Source organism: Sus scrofa, chromosome 4 (genome assembly GCF_000003025.6).
Source record: "Sus scrofa isolate TJ Tabasco breed Duroc chromosome 4, Sscrofa11.1, whole genome shotgun sequence".
In the NCBI taxonomy this organism is placed as follows: domain Eukaryota; kingdom Metazoa; phylum Chordata; class Mammalia; order Artiodactyla; family Suidae; genus Sus; species Sus scrofa.
Window position 1 is genome coordinate 99,405,082 of NC_010446.5, and position 17,315 is coordinate 99,422,396.

Genomic DNA, 17,315 nt, shown 5'->3' on the forward strand with positions numbered 1-17,315 from the left:
CAAATAAAAAATAGGAAACATTTGGCAAATATTAAAAATTATGAATATGGAGTTCCTGTTGTGGCTCAGCAGTAACAAACCTGACTAGTTACCATGGGGATGCAGGTTAGATCCCTGGCCTCGCTCAGTGGGTTAAGGATCCAGCGTTGCCATGAGCTGTGATGTAGGTCACAGACATGGCTTGGATTCTGGGTTGCTGCGGCTGTGGTGTAGGTCAGCAGCTACAGCTCCAATTCAACCCTTAGTCTGGAAACTTCCATAAGCCCTGGGTGCAGCCCTAAAAAAAAAAATTATGAATAGTTAAACATTGAATTAGAAAAATGTCTTGCCTATAAGGTAAGTTCCAAAATCCTTATCAAGGCCCCCCCTTCCAGTTACAGAGCATCAGGTATACAGAATTTCTTGCTCTCTGGATAGTCATTCAATAAGTATTCCCCAAATGGCTACTATAAGGTAGGCATTGATCTAACTTTGAGGCAATAGTCGTAAATAAGAATCTCTGGAGTTCCTGCTGTGGGGCAACAGGATCAGCAGTGTTTCTGCAGTGCCAGGAAGGAGGTTTGACCCCTGGCCTTGCAGAGTGGGTTAAAGGATCCAGCATTGCCAAAGCTGTTGCACAGATCACAACCGTGGCTGGGATCTGATCCCTGGCTCAGAAACTTCATGTGCCACGGGATGGCCAAAAAAAAATCTCTGCCATGAGGATTACATTCTAGGAGTTCCTGTTGTGGCTCAGTGGGTTACGAACCTGACCAGTATCCATGAGGATGCAGGTTTGATTCCTGGCATCACTCAGTGGGTACCAGCGTTGCCATGAGCTGTGGTGCAGGTCACAGACGTGGCTTGGATCCCACGTGACTGTGGCTGTGGAGTAGGCTTGCAGCTGCAGCTCAGATTCCACCCCTAGCCTGGGAACTTCCATATGCCCCAGGTATGGCCCTAAAAAAATTAAAAAATAAAAGATGACATTCTAATGGGAAAAACATACAATAAGCAAGTTAGAAAGTAAACAAGGTAATAAAAGATTTGGATTTAGTTCTGTGAAGGAAAGCAGAGTGAAGGAGAGAAGAGGTGAGAAGACCCCTTAGGGTGATAGCAGTATTTCAGAGAGGACTAAAGGATGGGGTTGAATTAGCTATGTGAAGAGGTGGAGTAAGAACAGAGAGTTGTAAAAGTCTTAAGATGGGAAAGAGTACAGTATGACTGGAGGAATGAATAGGGGGAGCTTAATGGGTGAGAGGGAAGAATGGTGGTGGAAGGGGTTGGAGCTATAGGTAGAGCAGGTTGTGTGAGTCAAAACTTTATTCTTTTTTTTTTTTTTTTTTTTTTTTTGTCTTTTTGCCTTTTCTAGGGCCGCTCCCACGGCATATGGAGGTTCCCAGGCTAGGGGTCCAATCAGAGCTGTAGCCGCCGGCCTACGCCAGAGCCACAGCAACGTGGGATCCGAGCCGTGTCTGCGATCTACACCACAGCTCACGGCAACACCGGATCCTTAACCCACTGAGCAAGGCCAGGGATCCAACCTGGAACCTCATGGTTCCTAGTCAGATTCATTAACCACTGCGCCACAACGGGAACTCCCTCCAGCACCTCTTTTAATATTAGATGTGTGTGTGTGTGTGTAGGCATTCATAATTGTTTGATTTAAATATTAATAATTGAATCTTCAATCCACTATTTGTTTAATTGCCCCAAAATGTCGGGGCAATATGTGTTTTGTCTCAACTTATAGGTTTTTAAATGTGAACTATCTGTACCATGCTCAAAGAAGTTAAAGCTCCTGTTTTTGTTTTTCCCTATTTTGTTTAAAGACATAACTTAAAAAAAAAAAAAAAAATCCCCAGGAGTGAGGGAAGAGTTTGAGAGATGTGGTTTCTTGTTTTTAAGTTTTAAATCTTTTACAGTCATGCCTGTGGCATATGGAAGTTTCCAGGCTGGGTGGGGATGGAACGGGAGCTACAGCCGAGGCCTGTGCCATAGTCACAGCAACATTAGATCCGAGCCCCATCTGCAACCTATTCCCCAGTTTATGGCAAGGCTAGATCCTTAGCCCACTGAATGAGGCCAGGGATCAAACCTGCATCCTCACAGAAACAACTTAACCTCCTGAGGAACAGTGGGAACTCCCAAGTTGTTTGTTTTGCCACACCTGAGGCATGTGGAAGTTCCTGTGCCATGGACTGAACCTATGCCACAGCAATGACCCAAGCCACCAAGTCACAGCAGTGACAACACCAAATCCTTAACCTGTTGCACCACAAGGGAATGCCAAGAGATTTTTTTTTTTTAAAGAAAAGTATACATCTGTCTCATCAATTGTATTTCATGGACAACCAGGTCTGCTGGTTTTCTTAAGAAAGTCCGAGATGCATTACGCTCCAGAAGCAGGTTTTTTAGGGCCGCACCCAGGCATAGGGAGGTTCCCAGGCTAGGGGGTCCAATCCGAGCTACAGCTGCCAGCCTACACCACAGCCACAGCAACGCAGGATCCAAGCCCAGTCTGCAACCTACACCGCAGGTCACGGGAAGGCAGGATCCTCAACCCACTGAAGGAGGCTAGGGATGGAACCCACATCCTCATGGATCCTCGTCGGGTTCGTTAACCGCTAACCGACGAGGGGAACTCCCCAGAAGCAGCTTTTTGAGGCAGCATTGCTGAGTAAACTATTTCTTTTCTTTTCTTTTTTTGTCTTTTTTACTTTTCTAGAGCCGCTCCTGTGGCATATGGAGGTTCCCAGGCTAGGGGTTTAATTGGAGCTGTAGCCACAGGCCTATGCCACAGCCACAGCAACGCAGATCCGAGCCGCATCTATGACCTACACCACAGCTCAGAGCAACACCGGATCTTTAACCCACTGAGCGAGGCCAGGGATCGAACCCGCAACCTCACAGTTCCTAGTCGGATTCGTTAACCCCTGAGCCACGACGGGAACTCCCTAAACTTTTTGCTTTTTGTTTTGTTTGTTTGTTAAAACTTCCATGACAGATCTGAGGAGTTCTGGCTGCTCCTCAGAACACTATAGGCCTGGAAGTTTTTAGAGAAAAAAATTTCTTCAACTTCCATTTCCTAGTACGGAATTAAATAAGATGGAAAGCAATCCTCTAATTTAAAAAAATTAGGCTGGGTTTCACCGTTAGTGGTATTTCCGGTCGGCTGCCCTGCTTAAGAAGTCACTAACCCCGCCTACCCCCTAGCGCGTCCCTCCCAGAGATTCAGCCTCTGGCTCACAATCTGCTCAAAATGGCTACGGGAACACTTGGGTAACATCCTCAACTAGACGCGCCTCCATTACGTTTTTTTCACTGCGCCGAGGGCGGGACTTAGAGTTAGTTTTTGATTGGTCACCTTCACTGGCAACCTTTCCCCTCCGCGACAGTTTCCGGAGGAGCCTAGTGCCTGAGCTGCACAGAGAATTAGAGAGAAGGCAAGATGGCGGACGTGTTGGATCTTCATGAGGCCGGGGGCGAGGATTTCGCGATGGATGAGGATGGGGACGGTGAGGACAGTGGAGGCGGCTGCGGGAAGCGGGGAAGGTGCGAGAGATGGATGTATTAGGAAAATATAATCCCCCTTCTCCCCCGCAGGGAGGATGGGAGCCCGGGAACCGGATTTCGTTTGGTTAGAGACTCCGCCCCCTTTGGGAGACATGGGGGCGGGCCGGGAAGGGACTGAGCCTGGAAGTGCTGGGGTAGCTTTCAGATGATGTCTTGGAAAGAGACTGTTGTTGTAAATGACTGTTATTTTTGTTACTCATTCTTTGATTTCTGGGGCTCTAGAGAGCATCCACAAACTGAAAGAAAAAGCGAAGAAACGAAAGGGCCGTGGCTTTGGCTCCGGTGAGTATTCGTGGGTGGAATGGGTCTGGAATGGTGAGAGCTACAAGTTGTGGAGTCCTTGTTCGAACTCATGGTGATAGTGGGAGAAAGGGAATTTCCGGTGATTTCCTGTCTGTTTCTAATAGAAGAGGGGTCTCGAGCGCGGATGCGTGAAGATTATGACAGCGTGGAGCAGGATGGCGATGAACCCGGACCACAACGCTGTAAGTAAAACAAAGCTTGTAGGGATCTACCTGTAGGGAATTAGGGGCTAATAAAACCTAGTAGGAATGGGGTTAGAGGTAGCTTAACCCCTCTCTGCGGAGTCTGCCCTTCTGTGATCTTGAAGGTTTTCTTTCATGTGCTCCAACAACTTATCTCCATTCCCCCAAAGCTGTTGAAGGTTGGATTCTCTTTGTCACTGGAGTCCATGAGGAAGCCACGGAAGAAGATATCCATGATAAATTTGCGGAGTATGGGGAAATAAAAAACATCCACCTCAACCTGGACAGGCGTACGGGATATCTAAAGGTATCCTGAGTGATTCTCCATTGCCTCTCTTTTATCATAAGATTTAGTTAGCATTGGTAGTTCTCCCATGTTTTCGAAGTTGAAATAAAATGACATTGGAAATTGATTTTGTTAGACATATCAAAGAGACAGACAGGAAGGAGACAGACAAGTTGAATATAATAGGGATATATGATGTACATTTGTTGTTTAGCATTTATATATTTTTCTATTTGAGTAGAAAGTACCTTAATGGAATAGGAGGGTTTTGATAATCTGTCTTTTCACTTGTGTCAGGGGTATACTCTAGTTGAGTATGAAACATACAAGGAGGCCCAGGCTGCTATGGAGGGGCTCAATGGTCAGGATTTGATGGGACAGCCGATCAGCGTGGACTGGTGTTTTGTTCGGGGTCCACCCAAGGGCAAGAGGAGGTAAAGTGGAGAAGGGGTCCATCCGAGGGCAAGAGGAGGTAAAGTGGAGAAGGCAAACACTATCTGATGCACCCTGCTCCTTTTCCTTTTCCCTAGAGGTGGCCGAAGACGCAGCAGGAGTCCAGACCGGAGGCGTCGTTGACCCATCCTCTGTTGTGTTGTCCGGCGATTCCATTTGACCATGTAGACTGGAAGAAATGGGGCTGGTGCAGCACTGTTTATATTTAATCTCTTACCTTGCCTGCTTAGTATTTTTTTGAGTTATGAATAAATGGCCTGTTTTTGTTTTCTACATTTAAAATTACTTTTCTAACATTGCAAGCTTTGAAGCACTGTTTACAGTAAGGTAGCATGGGTCACTGTGAAGATAGTTCTCCCAGGAACTGAATTCTTTGTGAATTTCTACATTAGATGTAGTCTTAAGTCTTAGCTAGCATCAAGGTAGAGATACTGCTCAGTATTTATTTTTCTTGGAAGCTAAGAGAGCAAGGGTAGATGATGTCCTCATGATATCAAAAAATAATTATTCTGTTCCTATATACTATGTCCTAAAGCAAATGGATGTCATAGGAATGTCTCTTTTGTTTCTCCTGCCTTTCTTGCCGCCGCATTTGTTTTTACTTCCATCTGTCTAAGGGCTTGACTTTCCTGTTGGTGCATTCTCCCAGACCCTCCTTCCCTGGAGGAGTCACTGCTGAGTTCTTGGTGCCTTCTTCGGCAGCCAAGGGTGAAGGCCCCATAGAGGAGAGGATCCAGAGGAGCATTGAGGAGGCCAAAGAGGAAAAGGATATGGCTGAGGCTGGGAGGCACTTCAGTTAGCATGGTGGGAGAGAACCAGTACCAAAGACCCAGCAGGTAATAAGGTGTCCAGCAGAGGACGAAGGTCAGCAACACAAGCAGGGCCAGTCGCAGGGCCCGAAGACGAACACGAGGGCGATTATCTAAGGAGCGACGGAGGGTAAATTCACCGGCAGGGGCTGGGAATTTAGAAAATAACACCCAAGTTCAGAACCACTCAGCTTCTGAATTGATGGAAGGGTAGAAATAGTGAAGCAGACCTCTCCCCCTACAGACTGGGACTATATGGACTATATGGTCTCCTCCCACCAGGGATTATGACAGACATGCTGGAAAAAAGTTTTTTAAAAAAGTTTTGACCAAGGTGCTGTGTTACATGAAGCTATTTGAAGTCTACTTGAAGACTTGTTGGTGTCCAGGAGCAAAGGAGAATACTGATCACCTTTCTCCTTAATTCTTGCCCAGCTGACTCAAGAGAATGATGGCTAGTGACTGGTTAGAATTGAAGGCATTCTATAAAATGTGCAGCATCAGGTGCTAGAGATATGGTAAGTATCTCACTTTTGGTTTGATAGATAGTTAATCCAATTAATGAGGTTAGAGGCAATAGCTTTAGGGTATGGGTTAGGGCCTGGGGGTTGGGGTCTCACCATCATTCCCCTTCCTTGTCCGGGGACTGGACACACTGAGGACAATGCGGCTATAGCAGATGGTCATGACAGTCAGTGGCAGCAGAAAAAGGCAGCAGAAGGTGAAGAGGTTATAGGTGGTCTCTTGCCATTGAGCCTTGAAGCTGCCTTTGGTCACACACTGGGTGAAGGGGACTGGACCAGCTCGGCGGACAGTATGAAACAGGAACAGCTGGAGTGGAGTTGAGGACTATTAGAACTGGTCCCCCTTCACCCTCCTTGGCCAACCTACCCACCAATTCAACACTGTCTCTTCCAATATCATTCGTAATTCTCTGGAGTGCTGAGTAATGGTACATCTACAGTGCCATATTTAGAAGTTTAGAGATGTATCTTGAAATCCCTATCTTTCCCTTAGGCAATGTTAAGTCTGGGACTTGAATCCTGCCTTCTCAAGTACTCTTTTGACATTGCACTTTATAAAAGGATATCTTCACCACCTCACCAACATTTTTAGTCGAAATGATTTTCCTAATCTGTGATTAATTCTGTGGGGAAAAAACATCTTGTATAAAATGGGTGGTGCTAAAATTTCAGGCCATTTTGCAGCCCCCTGTAAAGTGACCTTTAGTAATAGTTATGTGTACAATAACTATAATGGTGAAACAATGTAATAAAGTTTTAAGATTTTCCAAATGCTGTTGGCTGCCCCTTCCCCTCTTTGGTAAACTGCTGAGTTTTGGGGTTGAATTAGTAATGACCATTTTTCATTTTAGAGCTTCAGCTTAGTGCCTTGGTTCAGGAGAGGCAGGTTGAGTCACTATTAGTTTGACAAAAAGCAAGCTTAGGTATCAGATTCCTAGATACAAGGCATTTTGGAAAGTGATTTCAGCAGGCATGAGGGACTTTTAGGAAAGGTGAATAGTGTCAGCCCTAGACATACAATTTCATGAACTGCTTGGAGTTTTGATCAGGTTATGTGAGCTAGTTGGGGAGTGGTCTTTCCTCTTCCCCTATTTTGAGTCCATATATTTCTGGGGTTTTTTTGGAAGGGGAGGAGGTGTGGTTTTGCATTATGCCTAGAAACACTTGACACTTTCTGAGAAGGCGTTTAAAAACAGGCAAGTTTCCTGGACTTAAATTTTGCTCCATACCCCTGCTCTGTCCCTCCTTTCCCTATTTTAATGCAATTTACCACCTACTACTTCACCTAAACATTCAACTATTTCTGATACTTGGAAACTTGAGTGTACAAAAATATAACTACACCAATATTCCCTTCATCATACTAACAGTTTTTTACTGACACTAATATTTATTTTTCTTTTTTGGTTGCTCTATAGCATATGGAGTTCCCAGGCCAAGGATTAGATCTGAGCTGTGGTTGTGACCTGCTCTGCAGCTGCAGCAATCCTGGATCTTTATGCCAGGCCAGGGATCAAACCTGTGTCCCAGCATTAGAGAGACCACCAATCCCATTGAGGCACAGCTGGAGTTCTGACACTAATATTTTAAATGCAGCATGTGGGCAATGCAGAATTTACACAAGAGGTTGCTAATTTGGAACACAAAATAAGAACCTCTGCACCTGAATCATGTTACCACCAGTTTACTATTGAAGCAAATAGAGATCACACTGTCAGACTGTCAGGCCGTAAGTAAGGATGAAACTCATCTCCTATTCCATCATCTTGTGGCCTATGCATTTCAAGTGGTTTAGCCAAAGTCATCCAGCTAGTTAGTGATAGAACCTAGACTCAAAAACAAACAAATAAACAAAAAACCCCAAAGTAATACAAACAAAACCAGGCTTCTTTTTAACTCCCAGTTCAAGTCTAAAATTTGCTTCACATAAACCCAACTGTAATTCTTTTTGCACAACAGGCTGTTTTTTTAAATTTAGGGTAGATAGGTCTTGCAACATATTGTTGGAAGAAGTATTTTTTGTCTTAGGACTATATAGTCAGACTAACTTTTGGTTGTTATAATACTTGAGAATTTAAGGATCAAATCTTAGTCTGACTCTATCATTCCAGAGACTGAAATTGTAGCCCCTCTCTGACATAATCCTAATCCTGGTCTCAGAGCTGCTGCTTTACTCCCCCCAGATAGTGGTAACGGTTTGGGTGTTTTGAAGGAAATGCTTGATATTTAGCTTTTTCCCCCTAGATTTCTAGTTCATTTCAATATTGATATTTGATTAGAATAAAAAAAAATACAAATCTGACTATGTTATTCTCCATCTTTTACTTTAGTGTCTCTCCACTGCCCTCAGGATAAAGTATGAGTTTATTATTTGTGATCTGGTTCTACCCCTCCAGGCTCATTACTCACCATTTTCTAGCCCTCAATTTTAGCTGCAGCCACTTAGTGACTGTCTACTGTCCATCCTCCCCAGCATTCCTCCAGCTTTAACTTGTTTAACACCAATCTTTCAAGAAATTATAACATCTCTGAGAAGTCAGGAAGCTTTCCCTGACTATCCAAGAGTGGGTCAGACCTGCCCCCCCACACACACACATTGTTTTTAGCTCCTTATGCTTACCTTTAGTGTAATACCTAACTGCACACTGTATTGTAATTGAGTACTAATTTGACCCTGCACTAATCTATACATTTCTTGAAGGCAGGACTTTGTTGCTCTATGCTTGATAGAGCATTTGAATGCACCTGGAGGATGCACATTATTTTTTTGAACTGATGAATGAAGGTACCGCAAAGTTTTACCCAAAGCCCCTGATTTCACTGTCTTCTTAATGTCTTCCCATGTATGTTTCCTCCATGCCCTAGAATTTTTTTTGCAATAATCCAAAGAAAGCGGAGAAGGTGGGATTAGGAGGATACAAAAAAATGGAAGCCAACTGTAGTAAAAATAAAGGCTTGTAGCAGAAAATACAAATTAATGATCTTAACTTGCGGAAGAGATAGCAGAGTCTCTCCGTTGAGGATTAATGGTGACCACGGCCAAGCACGCTCCTTGAATCTGAAGGCTCATGTGGTGCACCCAAATTCTTGTCCGGTGTAGCCCTGAGTCCCGACAAGTTACTCACCTGAGGCAAGGCAAGAAGGAAACTGAGTAGCCAGGCTGCCCCCAGAAGTTTCCTTCCAGCTGAGCGGGGTCCAAGCGGGTGTAGTACGGCTGCCTGGCGGTCGAGCCCAATGACCACAGGCAGGAAAGCTGCGGCATACATGGCCATTAGTTTCAGGAACATGAGTGTTCGACATGCGATGTCCCCGGCCAGCCACTGAACAGTGATATTCCAGGAGGCATCTAGGGGCATAACCACAAAAGTAACCAGTAAATCGGCAGCTGCTAAATGAGCAAAAAGTCGTCGTACCGGAGAGGGGCGGAGCTGGCTGGGTTGCGGCCGTGTCACCGACCACAGTACGGCCAGGTTTCCTCCAGCCGAAGAAACAAATAGCACAACGGTCACTCCAACCCGGACCTTAGCTGCAACTGAGAAGGTGGGTAGCTCTGAGCTCTCCACCTCTACTCCTGATCCCGCCCAGACCTCTTCCCCCACTGCTGACCCCAAAGGGGTGCCATTGCCTGCAGACATGGTGACATGGAAGGGAAAGGGATGGGGGGATGAAGTGTGGGTTTGAAGAGGTTAGCTGAATCCACTCATTCTTCTTTCCTTTTCAGGATCTGGAGTTGGTTATTTCGCGAACTTAGTCCACTAAAGCCTCTGAATCTGGAGATTCTCCGTATGTATTCTGGAGGTCATCGGTCCAAGTGTTAGAATCCTGCAGGGAACAGGGATCTGGTGCTGGCTTTTACTTCCACAGACTTCTCAAGCCCCTAGGGCATCCTAAATTAGGGGAAACCTTATCCTAGCGGCCGCGGCAAGAGCACTGCGGCACCTTCTCGCTCCGCCCCCCATCCTGCAAGCCCCGCCCTTGGCCTCGAATGTTTAAAGAAGAATGTGCCTCTGGAGGCGTACTTAGGAAATAGAGATCAGCTGATAAGAAGGCGAGCTAACGGAGGCACCCACAAAAACACGCAGGTGTAGGCCCAGAGACAAGTGCTTCTAGTTCCGAAACTCCGCTTCTGTGGCTGGCTCCGTTCAAATTTCTTTTTGACGATGTTTGTCCCTTGCGCGACACCGTTGGGCCGTCCGGTAGGCGTGACTAGGGGCGGGAAGTGGGCGGGGGTGGGGCTGCGGAGCCGGGGCCGCCGCTGTCATGGACGCCTGGGTCCGCTTCAGCGCTCAGAGCCAGGCCCGGGAGCGGCTGTGTAGGTGCGGCCCGAACAGGAATGGGGGAGGGCGGGCAGAGGAAGGTCCTCGTGAAGCGAGGACAGTTCACACTACGGGGGTCAAAAAGGGTCATCTTGGGCTACGGGGGCCCGGACGGACCGCGAGGGGTTGATTTGAACCAGCCGTGAGGCCGTGATTCGTTTTTGCTCACGGGAAAGATGGGAAAACTGAGGCACGAGTGGGCCAGCGGGGAGGTCGCTCAGGGATGCGCGTTCACATGAGACTAATACTTCCCTCGCCGGGTGGTGGTGGCGTGAGGAGCATCCGCCCCGTGGTTGATAGCGACCTGAACTCTGTCCCCAGAGCTGACCAGTCGCTCCGAAGTTTCCGTGTCCCCTCATCCTACTGACCCGCGAACTCTTCTGCCTCCGTCCTGCCTTCTAGTCTCGATTCCCCTCAAGAGCCTTGGAAATCTCTCAGTTCACCTTTCTGAAGAATTTCCCCTCCAGCTATCCCCCACTCCCTCACGTGGACACACACATGTTCACACTAGAAGTGCTTGTGATGGACGCCTTGCCACCTTGTCCTCTTCGGGCCTCATGTAGTCAAATCTCTTATTTTCTCAATTCTAAGTAGTGCTACCCAAACTCTTCGAGGCTCCTTTTTATCCTTATGCCTTTCTTTTCCCCTGCCTGGAGATAGAGCTTGAGGAGGAAAGGGAGTAGTCTCAAATTGGAAAAAGGGGGAATCCAGACTTGCCTTTAGGAGGACGTTTTTGAGGGGGAGATTAGGGAGGTCTCCACCTTACATTACCGCTCACTCTCTCCTCCAGGGCCGCCCAATATGCTTGCTCCCTTCTTGGCCATGCCCTACAGAAACATGGGGCCAGTCCTGAGTTACAGAAACAGATTCGACAGCTGGAGGGTCATCTGAGCCTAGGAAGAAAGCGTAAGTAACCATGCCTCTTGGAGTTCCCTGGTGGCGTGGTGGTTAAGGGTTCTGCTTTGTCATTTCAGTGGTGCAGGTTCAGTCCCTGGCCCAGGGACCTCTCCATCCTCCTGGGCAGCTTAAAAATAGAAAAAGAAACAAAAAAAGCTGTTCCTGTCCTTTCATTATTTTATTTCTTTTTTTTCTTTTTTTTTTTTTTTTGCCTTTTTGCCATTTCTTGGGCTGCTCCCAGGCTGGGGGTCCAATCGGAGCTGTAGCTGCCAGCCTACGCCAGAGCCACAGCAACGCGGGAGCCGAGCTGCGTCTGCAACCTACACCACAGCTCATGGCAACGCCAGATCGTCAACCCACTGAGCAAGGGCAGGGACCAAACCCGCAACCTCATGGTTCCTAGTCGTATGCGCCAACCACTGCGCCATGACGGGAACTCCATGCCTTTTCATTATTTTAACACTTCCTCCCTCCCCAGCTATTCTTCCTTTGTTCTGCCCTGTTTTTTGGGGTGTTTTGTTTTTGTTTTGCATGTGGAATTTCCTGGGCCAGGGATCGAACCCACGCCACAGCAGTGAACAGAGCCACTGCAGTGACAACTCTAGATCCTTGACCCTCTTAACCGCAAGAGAACTTCCTTCCTGTTTTTGACCTTTTCTTCCAATTGTCCCTCATTTGCCCTTGCACTTATCTTCTGCATGTCTCCTGAGTAAGATAAAAGAGCAGGGGTAAGAGTAATGAAGGATTGGAGAGAACAGGGCAAATTTGAGAAAACTAGTGCCACAGAAATTAATTAAAACTTGTAAAAAAGAATGAACTGTTTCCGCTTTTCTTTTAAATTGTTATTATTGTTTCTATCACTTGCTCGACTTTCACTTTCTTTCTTTCTTTCTTTCTTTCTTTCTTTCTTTCTGTCTCACTCTCTGTTTGCCTCTCTCCTCCCAAATTTTTGCTTTTCCTTTCTAATCCCCACAAGTTCTACGCCTCGGTAACTCAGCAGATGCCCTTGAGTCAGCCAAACGAGCTGTGCATCTATCAGATGTTGTCCTGAGATTCTGCATCACTGTTAGTCACCTTAATAGAGCTTTGTACTTCGCCTGCGATAATGTCCTGTGGGCCGGAAAGTCTGGACTTGTTCCCCGTGTGGATCAGGAGAAGTGGGCCCAGCGTTCATTCAGGTTTGATATGCTTTTGTCCTGCAAGACTTTTTATATTCTCCATACTGTATAGCCCACCATTCATGAGAGAACAATCTATCCCAGCACATATACATCTTAATCACTTAATCTTTCATTTAGATCTTAAACCATCAGAGAATCATGAATGGGAGCAGATGGAAGACAGATGCTCTCTCATGATGGGTGACTAAGATTGGGCAAAATGAGATATTAATAATATTACTTTAATTTGGCTTCTATCTGTAAAACAGTTTATGTCCCTCACTGCCTGCTAATTCATTCATTCTAAAAATATTTAGTAGCTGCTTACTGTGAGCCAGGGAATAATAAAGCAAAGAGTCAAATAGGAATGGTTCATGCTCTCATGAAGCTTCTAGTCTAGTAGGGGAGTCAGTTATTTAAAACAAGTAATCACCAAACCATATATTTGTGGAAAAGTGTAGAATCTCATGAGGTATCTAACAAGGGGAGCTAATGTAGATCAAAAGGTCAAGGAAGAACTCTTTGAGAAAATTAAATTTTATTTCTGAGTAGAAGTTATACAAAGCAAACAGTAGCAGAGAAGACCATTCCAAACAGAATATAGCACATTCTAAGACCTTGAACCAAGAAAGGCTTAATGGAATTAGAGACATAGAAAGAAAGCCAGTGTGTTCTTAATGGAATTAGAGACATAGAAAGAAAGCCAGTATTGAGTAAGGACTTAAGTTCAAACTGGAGAGATAGACAGGGGCCAGATCATTCATGCAAGGCCCTCTAGGCAATGGTAGGATTTTTTTGTTTAGTTTTGTTTAAATTTTATCCTAAGGGAGTTCCCGTTGTGGCGCTGTGGCGTAGTGGTTAACAAATCTGACTGGGAACCATGAGGTTGCGGGTTCCATCCCTGGCCTTGCTTAGTGGGTTAAGGATCTGGTGTTGCCGTGACCTGTGGTGTAGGTCGCAGATGCGGCTTGGATCCCGCGTTGCTGTGGCATAGGCTGGAGCCTACAGCTCCGATTGGACCCCTAGCCTGGGAACCTCCATATGCCTCGGGAGCGGCCCTAGAAAAGGCAAAAAGACAAAAAATAAATAAATAAATTTTATCCTAAGTACAGTGGGTTCTGAGCAGGGATGTGACATGATTCAGACTGCTTTTAAAGAAGATCACTCTTGGAGTTCCTGTTTTGGCTCAGTGGGTTAAGGATTCAGTGTTGCTGTAAGCTGCAGCATAAGTTGGAGATATGGCTCAAATATGTTATTGCCCGATCCAGTGTTGTCCTGGCTGTGGCGTAGGCTCCAGTTGCAGCTCTGTTTGGACCTCTGGCCTGGGAACTTCCATGTGCCACAGGTGCAGCCAAAAAAAAAAAAAAAAAAAAGAAAGAAAAGAAAAGAAAGGAAATCTCTGATCTTTTTTGTGGTAGTATGGAAAATGGATTGCAGTAGAGCTAAAGAGGAGGAGATGTCCTGATGTTGCCAAGAAATGATGTTGGCTTGAGCTAAGGAGCAGGCTAATAATGAAGGTGGAAGGAAATACGATTTGGAAAAATGAAATTATCTGTATACCTCTCACGTGTATGTGTGTATGTATTTATTTATTTATTTTAAAATATGATTTGGGAAAATGAAATTATCTGTATACCTATCACATGTATGTATGTATGTATGTATTTAATTTTTTTTTTTTTTTTTTTTTTTTTGCAGTTTAAGGCCATACCTGCAGCCTATGGAAGTTCTCAGGCGAGGGGTCGAATCAGAGCTGTAGCCGCCGGGGCCTACACCAAGCCACAGCAACACGGGATCCAAGCCAGGTCTGTGACCTATACCACAGCTCATGGCAACACCTGAGTGAGGCCAGGGATCAAACCTGTATTCTCATGGATACTAGTCAGATTGGTTTCCACTGTGCCATGATGGGAACTCCCTGTATTTATTTTTTGTTTCCCTATGATTCTCTTTGTTGTTTTACATTATATTGGCACCTTTCCATTTCTACTTATGTCTTGGTTTTTGTCTTCATCTTTCTCAGTGTAAAACAAGGCATGTGGTGTATGAGCTGTGGGGGCAGAGGCATGGCTGGGGTGGTATGGAAAAGTAACTCCTTAGACAAATTTCTATGTCATGTTTATTCATTTCATACAATAAATATTTATTGAGTCAAGCACTAGTCTAGACACAGGGATACAGTGGAAAAGACAAATAAGATCCCTCCTCCTATGGAGCTTACATTGCAATGGGGAGAGACCAAGAAACAATAAATAAAGAAAATATCAGAATGGTCAGTGCTATGCAAAAAGTTAAAGTAGGGTGATGTGGTGGCCAATAAATAGCTTGCTACTTTAGAATGGGGAGGGGGCACGTCAGAGAAAGCTTCTCTGAAGAGGTGACATTTGAGCCCAGACCTGAGGTATGAGGAAGAGTCAGCCATGCGAAGATTTTGTAGGGAAAATAGTCCAGGTTGAGGGACTAGGTAGTGTAAAGGTCCTTAAGCAGGAACAAGCTTAACAGGATCAAAATAGAGAAAGAAACCAGTGTGGTTGGAGCATAGTGATTGAAGGAAAGAATGGTACAAAATGGAGTTAGGGAGGCAGGGTCAGTGTTCTATAGGCCCGTCTGAGATATTTTAGTCTAAATGTGATAGGAAGGAAACCATGGAGAATTTAAAGGGTATAATGGTGTGATTTACTTATGCCAACTACTATATGAAATTAGATTATTGAGGGTTGAGGGCAAGAGTGACCACTGAGAAACCAGTTGAAAGATTAAAGTAGTAGTTCAAGCAAGAGTGATGGCTTAGATTGGTGGTGGAGTATAATAGTTAGATACGGTTGGATTCAGAGGTAGGAATGTTATATTGAATACAGACAATTGTTGTCAGAGGGTATTAAAAATAAAAAAATAGACTGTTCTTAAGGAATTCATAATCTAACACATTTGGCAAGCTGAGCCTCATTTTCTTTTCCTTTTAACATATTTCAATTTCAATGTGCTATGTGTCTAAGTCTTTGAAACAACTGAAGTTGTCCTTTTATTTTATTTTATTTTATTTGCTTTTTTGGGCTGCACCCATGGCATATGGAGGCTCCCAGGCTAGGGTTCCAATCAGAGCTATAGCTGCTGGCCTACACCACAGCCACAGCAACGCAGGATCCTTAACCCACTGATCAAAGCCATGAATCGAACCTGCGTCCTCATGGATGCTAGTCAGATTCGTTAACCACTGAGCTACGATGGGAATGCCTTAAAACAAATTTACACTGTAGTTCAGGTTGAATGTGTGTGTGCTAGTGGGTTGCCAAGTGGAAAAGTGAAACTTGAAGTTGATCTTGGAATATTTCATGGTGCTCATTAATTTTAAGCCAGGACCTTAAGGTACACGTAAACACATTAATTGCAGAAAGATTGGAAGGACATTTCTAATAGTAATAACCTTCACTTCTGATATTCTAATGTATATCTTTGGTAGTATAGGGTGGGGGGAGTTTAAGTGTTCTGTTGGATATGCTAAGTGGATATATGTATCCTTACTGACCCTTCTGCCCTGTGTATCCCAGGTACTATCTTTTTTCCCTCATCATGAATTTGAGCCGTGATGCTTATGAGATTCGCCTACTGATGGAACAAGAGTCTTCAGCTTGTAGCCGGCGACTGAAGGGTTCTGGAGGAGGAGTTCCAGGAGGAATTGAAACTGGGGGCCCTGGGGGTCCAGGGACTCCAGGAGGAGCCCTGCCCCAAGTGGCTCTGAAGTTTCGGCTCCAAGTTCTGCTCCTGGCTCGGGTCCTTCGAGGTCATCCCCCTCTTCTGCTGGATGTGGTCAGAAATGCCTGTGATCTCTTCATTCCACTGGACAAACTAGGCCTCTGGCGCTGTGGCCCTGGGATTGTGGGGCTTTGTGGCCTCGTGTCCTCCATCCTGTCTATTCTCACCCTAATTTGCCCTTGGCTGCGACTCAAGCCCTGATATTCTGGTATAGGATAAAGAGGGGAACTGAATTGATGACGTGGAATTTTAGATTGTTCCCATGTACCAGCCTAATTCTGACCCTACTCCTTGGTTAAAGTTAAAATCCAGAGATTTTGGAGGTAGGGGGAGGAGCTTAGGGGAGATAAGATGAGGAAAGATAACTTGTGAGTTCGATAGGTTGATTCTGACATTCAGATCTGCTGGAGTTTTTGTTCTTTTCCTCCTTCATTGCATTGTCTTTGTCTTTCTTGACTCTTTACTGTGTCTCCTTTAAGTCTATTTAAGATTCTGTCTCTGCATCTCTGTTTTACCTTCTCAGTCCCTTATCATAAGAATTTAATGAGCAACAGGATTACTTTTTGGTATGGGAGGTAGAAGGTATGGTCTGTAAGGTTCCAACTGCCTTCTTTTTCCTCACCAAGGTGACTTGTGGCTGTTATTTTTCCCTTTCAAACTCCAAATCACAATTTTAAAGGCTTTCTGTCCCAATGGACTCTTCCCACATGCACCAGAGGTAGTTTCATGCTTCCTCTTCCTCTCTCATGCCTACCTCAACAACCTCCCTCATGATTTGCCCTTAACCTTCCCTCTCTTCACACCTGCAGATTTCTGCTTTCCCTTTGATTTCAGGGCTTTGTTTTAGCCTTTCCTTACCCCTTCTTTGCCTATCCAGAATGATGCTGTGTCTAGCATCTTACTGTAAATACTGTACAATGATTCTGTGTAAATAGCTGAGGCCCATGCCCATGATGGAAAGCAAGCCTTCCAAGTTAGCAAATTAAAGATCAGTTTGCTCATTGATGTTTGGTCTGGTCCCGTGTGTTCTGATCATCTGAGGCCCCTGTTGCTGTCACTATGGTTTGGGTTTTCCAT

At 45.2% G+C, this 17,315-nt stretch overlaps 3 protein-coding genes across 6 annotated transcripts; 2 read left to right on the forward strand and 1 right to left on the reverse strand.

Annotated features, from left to right (window-relative positions):
* RBM8A (RNA binding motif protein 8A) lies at positions 3,341 to 6,883 on the forward strand. 2 transcript variants are annotated; one of them, XM_001927860.5, is made up of 6 exons: positions 3,341 to 3,497; positions 3,778 to 3,837; positions 3,963 to 4,040; positions 4,211 to 4,347; positions 4,624 to 4,760; positions 4,857 to 6,883. In XM_001927860.5, the coding sequence occupies exons 1-6, from the start codon at positions 3,431 to 3,433 to the stop codon at positions 4,900 to 4,902; spliced, it is 525 nt and encodes a 174-aa protein (XP_001927895.1). In that variant the 5' UTR covers positions 3,341 to 3,430; the 3' UTR covers positions 4,903 to 6,883. The 2 variants fall into 2 exon arrangements, with proteins under 2 accessions (XP_001927895.1, XP_005663582.1); XM_005663525.3 differs by having other exon boundaries at positions 3,966 to 4,040.
* On the reverse strand, positions 4,488 to 10,265 carry GNRHR2 (gonadotropin-releasing hormone (type 2) receptor 2). 3 transcript variants are annotated; one of them, XM_021088735.1, is made up of 4 exons: positions 10,132 to 10,265; positions 9,238 to 9,934; positions 6,209 to 6,419; positions 4,488 to 5,737 (listed from the first exon to the last, which is right to left on the reverse strand). In XM_021088735.1, the coding sequence occupies exons 2-4, from the start codon at positions 9,745 to 9,747 to the stop codon at positions 5,325 to 5,327; spliced, it is 1,134 nt and encodes a 377-aa protein (XP_020944394.1). In that variant the 5' UTR covers positions 9,748 to 9,934; positions 10,132 to 10,265; the 3' UTR covers positions 4,488 to 5,324.
* PEX11B (peroxisomal biogenesis factor 11 beta) lies at positions 10,322 to 17,243 on the forward strand. Its single transcript, XM_001927969.4, has 4 exons — positions 10,322 to 10,428; positions 11,219 to 11,334; positions 12,302 to 12,503; positions 16,034 to 17,243. Exons 1-4 carry the CDS (start codon positions 10,373 to 10,375, stop codon positions 16,437 to 16,439), a joined length of 780 nt encoding a protein of 259 aa, XP_001928004.1. The 5' UTR covers positions 10,322 to 10,372; the 3' UTR covers positions 16,440 to 17,243.